Source organism: Aulonocara stuartgranti (genome assembly GCF_965226115.1).
Source record: "Aulonocara stuartgranti genome assembly, chromosome: 15".
NCBI classification, from domain to species: Eukaryota; Metazoa; Chordata; class Actinopteri; order Cichliformes; family Cichlidae; genus Aulonocara; species Aulonocara stuartgranti.
In genome coordinates, this window is record NC_138951.1 from 9,791,888 (window position 1) to 9,801,269 (window position 9,382).

General features: G+C 39.3%; 1 protein-coding gene across 1 annotated transcript; it reads right to left on the reverse strand.

The window, feature by feature from the left end:
• Positions 1-332: 332 nt before the first annotated feature.
• On the reverse strand, positions 333-9,382 carry LOC309689398 (sphingosine-1-phosphate phosphatase 1-like). The gene is made up of 3 exons (XM_082505787.1): positions 8,345-9,382; positions 3,979-4,068; positions 333-2,811 (listed from the first exon to the last, which is right to left on the reverse strand). Exons 1-3 carry the CDS (start codon positions 9,029-9,031, stop codon positions 2,260-2,262), a joined length of 1,329 nt encoding a protein of 442 aa, XP_082361913.1. The 5' UTR covers positions 9,032-9,382; the 3' UTR covers positions 333-2,259.

Sequence of the window (9,382 nt, forward strand, 5' to 3'; positions counted from 1 at the left end):
ACAATTAAAAGATAATGTACAATCATATATAAATGCTTTTCCACTACCACCTCAGGTGAATGGAAAAATAAAAAAAAATTAAAAGAAAGAAAAATAAAGAAAATAAAAAGATGTAGCTGCAAGTCAGTCTTTAAAATAATTTAACTATATAAACATAGAAGCAACTTAAAAATTCTAATGTTTCTGGAATAATATTTAATTATGAAATAACTGTAATATGGCACAAAAACAAATTGCTTCCATTGTGGAATGACAAGTTCAAGAGTCACGTTTGGTGAAATTCTTTTATTTATTTATTATTTTTCCTGAGAGATGATGTCTTGAGAGCCTTCAAAGTAATTTCAACAGAAATCTAAGATTTTACAGTCTCTAAGTGCATATGTCTTCTTTTTTGTCCATTTGGCCACAATATTTACAATATTAAAAAACACAACACACTAGCATAAAAATCCCAGATGCACTAAATGGTTTCCATCAATTTTCTTAACCGCTTATCCAGATCCATGTTTTGGCCATCACTGGGTGAGAGATGGGGTACATTGTGGACAGGTCTCCCATCTATGTTGTGAGTGGCTTCACCTGAATTTATTTATAATACAACAAAATAAAATACTCTTTTTTTCTTTTTAAAATATTTTATTTTTTATTGTCTCCAAATGTTTTAAATATACACAGGTATCAGACAACAAGAGAAAAAAAAAATGGGAGAACTGATGGAAATAGCAGATCTATAAATAGCCCTACATGTTCTGATATAAGTCGGGCATTGATATTCGGACTGATTATTAAAACAACACAAGAAATTACAAACAGTTACAACAATCAGACAACTTTTAGGGTCTAAGGTTTTGCAGACTGCGAGAGTAAGGAGAACTGAAACGTCTCTGGCATTCAGAGCAATAAAGTATGAATAATATATTCCTTTGTTTCCCAATACAACCATTCATCAAATACAATGATAAAATAATTTATCAAAAATATTGTTTTTCATTAATTCTCTACTATCAATCGACTTAACCTAAATTTGGGCCAAAGTTACACAGGACAACGCTGAATATGGAAATGTAGAAAAATAGTGATGACATATACGACCCACTAAAAGGTAAAGAGTCCTCCGTATTTACATACAGATCATTAAATGTCCTGAAGCCTGGAAGCTTAAATACTTACAGTATTTTTCATCGCTTTGATTTACAGATTCATATTTTGGTTTAATTTCAAAGAGTCAAACTCTCCAAAAAAAAGAAAAAAAATTTATATTTGAACAATAGATTCCACAATGATGAATATGAGCATCATTACAGTACTTTATATTTAAGTAGCTCCAGTTAACACTTAAATGTGTTGAGCACAGGTGGATCTTAAAGGATAAGGCAGGTGATATCCCATCCATTTAATAATTCAACAAATCCCCCAAAAAGATCAAAACCAAAAGACACATTACTTTTAAACTCCTCCAGAGCATGGCTGCCAGCTCATAAACTTAAGCCAGTGGGTTTTGCAGTTTTTAGCAAGTAATTATTCATAAATAATTAATACTTGTGGTTTTGTCTGTATCAGCATGACTGCATACGTGAGCTGTTGTTCTCATGGTAATGAAACGTCACAGCTGAGGGGTGTAGTACAAACAAATTTCCCCATAGCCAGGCTTTCTTTGCCTCTGCTGGCTCAACAAAACCTAAAACCACAATTGGAGATAACAGATATGACAACAGTGGTTCTTATCGTTCTCTGTTAGGCGAGGTTTTCTGAGTGCTAACAAAGAGGGCATTTCACAGGTCACGTGACTCTTCTTCTTCTGCACAAAAGGTTCCCTATGTCTGTTGCCTAGTCGATCAGAGATGTTATCAGATGATAAATTGGTGATGCATGAAGATAACATAAATGACAAGAGATTAATGCTGCAGAAAATGATTAATCTTGGGATTTATCCCAGAGCCATAAAATAAACATTTTAATTCAAGTTAATTATTTTAGTGCTGAGTGAGCCCTCTGAAACTTTCAGCTGCTCGACACGGCACTTTAAACCATTAATATGACTTTGTAGTACACCCCTCTGGCTGGATACACACCGCACTGTCAATCGATTCATTACCGATTCTAGTCTTTTGATGGGATTTAACGATAATGGAAACACATAATACCATAGGACTTATCCTTTAAAACGCCCTTAATCATGCAGAAACAGAGCCTTCCCTTGTGTCAAAACAAGCAGCATGTTTACCATATCAACAGGACATGGCAGTTTGCACACAACAGTTAGGCAAGACTTAAGATCTTAAAGAGGAGAGGCACAAAGCACGCACAACTAAAACCCACAACACTGTAGACGATGTAACGATACGGCAGCTCCACTTTCATTTGCTGTCTCGCCCGTCTTACATCGTCCATGGGCAGCCCAAATAGTCGGCATAAGAAAGGAATAGTCACTGCTTTCATAATCATCCTCGTGACGAGGAGTACGGCGACTCCGATGAAGAAGCGTAGCATGGAGCGCAACACCAAGCTAACGCTGAGTGATGGCAATGTTAGAGGAAGCGATGACAGTGGAGGATCCAGCTGGAGGCCCAGCTGATAGTTCACGTGGGAAGCTAAAGCAGCTCCTGCCCCAGTGCCCAGAGCTTGAGCTGTATCGCCCCGAGAGGTGCTCCACGAATCCAGAGAGAAAGCCACAAGTCCGAAGCCCACATGTGATATGACAATCATAAGTGGAGCGTAGCTGCCCATCATGTAGTAGTTGTCAATCTTCCCCAGAATTGGTTGGAAGAAGGCGAGAATAAGGAGGGTGTACAGGAAGCCAGTGATTACCTCCTGAAACACAGGGACATAAATCATTGTAAAGCAGCAAGACAGTTTCGGTAGCATTTAAGGAAAGACAGAGTGCTGACAAAGCATATTTAGGGCTGATGATATATGTTTAATAACAATTAAACTTTTTTTTTTTTTTTAAAGTAACAGTAGTACACACATCCAATAAACAACCAAATAAAAAATGCTTTGCTGCTACCTGTCCTGTAGGAGGTGCTACAATTACACTTTCCTCCATGAAACATGTCCTTTAAGTTGCAGATTACTCCACAGTCATAAAAAAGTCCAGTTAGGATCAGGTGAGGTGCTGACAGATGAGCAGGTGTTACCATTGGAGGAAGCAGTATCTCCATAGAGCTGCTACCAGGTCACAGGTTTGCAGGTCACAGTATCTAATCTAATCTCAGCGCTTTAATTTGTTTATTGGCTCTGTTAACATCATGTTCCATGAATTATAAATGTCAACTTCATACTTATGTTATAAATCTGTTAATGGGCTTAGCATTGTGTTTTAGTGACAATGCAGAAATGCTAAAATACTGCATCTTCAAATTATATTTAAATAAATCCAGGAAAAAGTAATAACAATTATTACTAAACCCTTCTCAGGATTATTTCTTTTTCCAAATTCCCAAGGTTTCCCTAATTACAATAAATTTTACCTTTTCCCTAAAAAGCCAGCCTGAAAGACCATTAACCAAAGGCCAAGAGATGTTTTTTATCAGAGGTTTCCAAAACCCAGCAGTATGGTACGCAGATTAAAAAGAAAAAAAGAAAAAAAAGCACTTACTTCCTCTAACTGCTACACACAACAGGAAATGTATTAAGTAATCAGAAAAAAATGAATTTGATACTAACAATTGGAAAAATAATGTTTTGTTTTCAACTAAAAGTCATCTGACAGCTCCTCTCACTGCAACAGTTGGACCGAAAGTAATTTTAAGTATGCATGCAAGTGATATCTGAGATATGCACGCCACTCGTAGCAGGTATCGTGACAGTGGAAGTTCTCAGAAATGCATTTTGCCTTACCAAAGTTTCATATTGAGGCTACACTAAGACTATAGTATAAGAAGGCAAATGCCTGCAGGCTATAATGGAAGTAAAAGATGCTGAATGAGGATCACCACTGAGAACATTTAATTTCAGGTTAAAACTGCAGCTGCTTACCAGAACGGAGTGCATCCCCATGTAGACTCGGCTTACACAGACCAGGACACTCCAGCTGAGAGCCACACAGAAGCCCAAGAGGAAAGGATACTATAAGAGAAAACAGAGAATGCATTAAAAAAAGCTGAGAAGATATCTTAATTGGAACAAAGCCAAGCTACCCAGGATGTTCACCATCAGTGGAAATCACAGCTTTAAAAACTGCTGTGATCAGCAACCTAAAGCATATTGTATTTGAAACTGATGCAAGGGTCACTGAAAACGTGTTGTGAAAACAACTCTGAGTCTCCATTAGTCTGCCCTTTGTCACAGTAGTGCATCAAAAGCTGAATGCTAACATCAGCATGCTCACAATTGCAGCAATGCTGAGACATCTGTTTACCATGATTAGCACCTTACTCAGCGTTTCCTGAGTAACATGAAACGACTATCAGCTGAGAATGGCATCACTTGTGTAAACTAAATGTAAACTAAACTATTGGTAGAGTAAACTACGACCTGATTTTATCTGTGTGCGAAAATTCGAGTTAAGCTTGATCAATATTTATCGTGGGTGGACGTGAAAGAGTTACAGATTTCCTGGAAAAAGTTGTTGAGATATTTAATTCAGAACCACAAATGTCAGCTTCACCGTGGTGCAAGACGAAAAAAAAAATTAGCTGCTTCATCCTCTGAACCAATCAGTTGGACTGACTGAAAAACCAACAATCAATTCTAGCAAATATTGGCCTTGGAGATGGCTCTCAGCCTATCAGCAAATAAGAAGCCATTTACCAATGGCAGTGGCCAATGATTATCTCTTGTTCCATATTAGCTTTGGCTAAAGATTTAAAAATAGTGCAAAGAAAAGCTGGAAGTCTTTACACCAGCTGGGTTATTTTCATAAAACCTCTGGCACAAAACGGATAATAAATAACACCAAAAAACAAAAATTAAAACCAAATAGCCGCACTGGCTATCAGCCAAATTGTCATCTATATATTTAGATAACCCTCCCGCCATACTATGACAGCTTTTATGGCGTATATCTTATCTTTTGAAACCTTTTGTAACCTTCTTCTCTGAAATTTTTCACCTCTTCCTCTGAAGTCCTGACACTGCAGCAACTTAACACGGAAGAAGGTTCATGCAGTTCAGAGAGCTACATTCATTCAGTTCAAGGCCTGGTTGCAGGTGTACCATCAACACACACTTAATCAGGTACTGAGCGCTTCCTCCCTGGTGCTGACCTTCCTTTCTCTCTCTTTCCATTCTTTTTATCTCTCGGCACAAACCCCCCTTTTATATCCTCTCCCTCTCTGTTCCTTACTTTTGTCTCTGCCATTGCTCAAAGAAACGACACAGGCCAAATTCTTAGGCAGCTCCTGTTTTTGTCTCTGCTGTGTCCACAAAATAGAAATAACAGTTTAAGAAGAGACATAATGGACCCCTGTTATGTTTGCTTCGTGTACTTAGGCTTGTTTTACTGTACCACTGTGAAGGAAAACATAGTGAGGCAAATGAAAGACAGGTGTGAAAAAATGAGGTCTTTCAAATCAAAAAAAAGATTAGGTAAGCATTAACTGTAGTTTTATGATGAATTCACTACTCAAAGTTGCATTTAAGAGTTGTTGCCACCTCTATTTTGGGACAGAGTCCATTTCTTTTTTTGGTCATTTATTGATTAAAAGTTCTCATCACTCAATATAACCCATTCACAGCTTTAGACACATGTTTATCTGTATTCATTGATGCGTTTTAAGTTCAAACCATTTTAACTGACTATGCAGGCAGTGGATCCCTTTTGTTTGGAGCATGAAGGCTGGAAAAAAAATGTTTTGTGTTCTTCGATCTGGTCGAACTGGACTTCCCCGCCCACTTTCCTAGAAAACCGACTCAATCACAGGATACCTTTGACACTTTCTCCTCCCAAAGCGCATTCATTGCTTCCTGCACTTGCTCTGATATTGTGATATTGTTCATTTAAATAAAAACAAAACACAGCTTGGTTCTTTCTCCTTATGTGAACCTCTGTAATCCAGCTGTCAGTCCACTTCTTTAATGTCTTGTTAGGGGCACAAATCAAAGCATAAGCTTGATATATTACAGCTTTTGTTACGATTTGATCTAAGCTGTGCTGTTCTTCATTAAAGACTGGTCACTGAAGACTAACTGGGATTTAAATGGCAGTCCTTCAGTCGGATTGGCCGGCTCTTTGAGACCGAGGGGCCCTGCACAAAATAGTGTATGCTGGGCTTTCTGTTGGTTTGCGCTTTTCAATGTCAAGTTTACATGAAAAGAAAAAACTAAACAAAAAAGAAAACATTTGGACCCCATCTGGGAACTTGGCACCTCTGCCCACCTGTGCCGTGAATTATCAAAGTGTCCTCATATCCTGTGTTAAAGCTAGACCTTTGAAATCTAAGGCAACATGAAGAAGAAAAGCATTTACAATGGTGTTCAAAGAGCATGCCTTGACCTGGAATTCCACATTTACAAATCATTTCTGAAGATAGCATGTTTCACTGAGTAGCATAAAAATTGGAAAAGCTTTGTATTGAGATCGCAGTAAAAGTAAAGCAAGCTAGTATTTGACAGATGCTCTGAAAATATTCCAAAATGAGCATCTGCAACCTTTAGAAATCATTTTTATGGCTGAAATATTACAAAATAAAAAAGTTCACCAAGTGTCACCCTGACACAAAAAGAACTGAAACTGCTAAAAGGCATGCTTACGCAGCATTTCTCTTGCATATCCCGCATATTTTATATTTGAGCAACCAAAAATAAAAATGTTGCCTTTGCAAAGTAGAATCATTAAGAGTGCAATTTACAACAAGGTTTCATAAGTGGCCTGTACTGGATTAAAATTCATTTTTGTTTATCAAATGTCCAAATAAAATAACAGGAAAATATATTAACTTTTTTTTTTAAGTCAACACAGACTCATGTCCTTGAATATATGCAGATTAAACAAGCAGTCACCTGTGTGCAGTCATATCACAAAAGTCTATTCTAAGCCAAAAAGTTCTGCTATACAGCTGAAAGTAACATCTAGTGCACCTGCAAATGCAAACATCCTTTTGTACAGTCCTCCAAAGTCCCAACTGCACAGTGATCAGTGTTGATGACCCTGTGCTTCAGAGTTCACCGGGAATGTGAGAAGTGTGAAAAAAGCATCAAAGAAAACAAAAATACAGTATAAAACATACAGGCAGTGGCTGCAGTGGACATTTTTTTAAATTGTTTTTAACATTTAGTTTCACTTCAGCTCTTTGTATGTTATAGCTTCAATCTTCTCCACGGCTGGCTAGTGGACTGACAACAACACAAACATGAGTAGCCCTAAGACCGGTTGCACCACATATTTTTTTACACTGCCCAATCTGACAAGAAACACTCTTCAGCAGAGAGACAGGCAGTCCAAAAAACTGCCAACTGACTATTTACAGGCTGCCATAGCTGAACAATAATTTCCCCCTTAACAGAATACAGACTTATGTGTTGGTCTTAAATGATAAATTCTGATAAGCTATAGAAATCTCTCTTACTATTTCAGTTTTCTGAAAGATGATTATAATTTTAAAGGATGATCCACTTTGCAGGACCAGCAGATGTATCAAATAGCACTTTGTAGTAAAAACATAAAGCAACACTGGGGATTCAAACTCCAGGGGTGTAACAGTGTGCATACAAAGCATATGCATCCTGTTCAGGCCTGTTCCTGTCCAGAGGAAAGCCATTGTGTGGATTGTGCCTTGAACACTCTGCTATGAAACTGGGACAAGTGGGATCTCTGTTTTTCCACAGACAGTCGGAGAGTACTGGAGTCTCTCTACAACTTTAACTACAGTAATCATAGTTTTATTTGGATTGATCATGCTGACCACCATGCACAATGAAACATTCAACTCCCTAATTGTCCATTCCGGGACAGAAAATACCCCCGCTGGAGACAAAGATCTTTGGGGTTGTGTCCACTGTCAAACTCTAACAAATCAAACAAAAAGTTTTTTGGGTTTTTTTTTTTTTTTTAATTGCATATCTTATAATAGTAAAATATCAAACTGCTGCTACAGACAAACTGAGCCAGTGAAGCTCTGATCTAGTCGCCTAGAGGTCAGTGGGGAAAAACTTCTACTGGACACTGTAATTTAGTTGTTTTTTTTTTTTTTTCTTCTGGGGTCTGTCTAGCTATATATTTATTAGTCAAGCTTCTCGGATGAGAGGTGAAACGTCTTCAAGCAACTTAAAGAAGTCCAGACGCTTTTCTTTGCAAGCTCCTTTGACTACGATGACCTGGATGACTGAGAACCTTCACAGACATATATATTTATTACACTTTTTTAATCCGATTAAAGCACCTGGACTGTGTACATATGCTCACCTGCCACCGTCCGTAGGTCAGCATGAAGAGACAGAAAGGCAGGGCCGTGCCCGTCATGGCGTGCGTGGATGGCATGCTGTACTCGGAATTGTAGAAGACCTCCACCTTTACCACAGGAGGAGAGGCCGGTCGGGACCAGCGGATCATGTCCTTGGTGGACTGTCCCACGAACAGGTTCCAGGCCCAGACCACGATGAGTCTCCGGCTGACCAGGGCGTCGATGTTCCATAAGACGAAGGGGAAGAAGATGATGAAGAACATCTCGTTGCCCAGCTCAGTGCCAAACGTGAACAGGTAGAACAGAAACTTGTTGTGGATCAGGAACTCCTGACCGGTATCTCCGGTCAGTGAGTTCCTCCGGAGGGGTTTTGCTATGGTGGTTTCTGAGTCTGCTGCTGCTGATGAGCTATCGGGCCCGGTGGTGTCGTCTCCCAGCATCCCGTTAACTTGCGGCGTGGGACCATCTCCGGCTGCTCCATTTCCAACACCTGCATCTGAGCTCTTTGCACCTTGCTGGACCCGCTTCCTCAGCCCCGGACGGTCCGGCTCAGACACCCCGCTGTCCGGTGCTTTCGGTGCATCCGGAAATGTTCCTTCAACGCCGCAGAAATGTTGAAACCTTGCTACAAGTTCTGGGTCCTGTAGATAATTACATATCTGCACAAACGTCTTTACAAAGTTCGCCATATTTTAAAATAATTTATATCAGTTAGCAAACAGGAGTTAACTCTATTTAGTCATAAAAAGCGAAGTTCATTATCCAGGAAGCTAGACAGAAGTGCAGCTCGGCGGCCGTTGCATTCCTCTCAAACAAAATACCACAAACCGAGCTAGCAGAGCGGCTAGGAACGCCTCTATCTGCTACCTGCAACCAAAGCACCGACCTTGAATGACAGCATGGAAACTCTGGCCCCGAGCATACAAAATCCGTGACAGTTAACCATTACTTCGCAGGGTATGTAACGCGAACTCATACAAACAACAACTAACTGCGTCAGGCCGTTATTCCTCGTTTTGCTAGGATTCTTCTTCGTCTGA

What these genes read in the sequence shown, in the direction of transcription:
- LOC309689398 (XM_082505787.1), bottom strand. Translation starts at nt 9,031, where the DNA reads ATGGCGAACTTTGTAAAGACGTTTGTGCAGATATGTAATTATCTACAG. An exon ending in TGACCTACGGACGGTGGCAG is followed by an intron (nt 4,069 to 8,344) that starts GTGAGCATATGT and finishes TTTCTCTTATAG; the next exon opens with TATCCTTTCCTCTTGGGCTT. An exon ending in TGGGGATGCACTCCGTTCTG is followed by an intron (nt 2,812 to 3,978) that starts GTAAGCAGCTGC and finishes CCTGTGTTTCAG; the next exon opens with GAGGTAATCACTGGCTTCCT.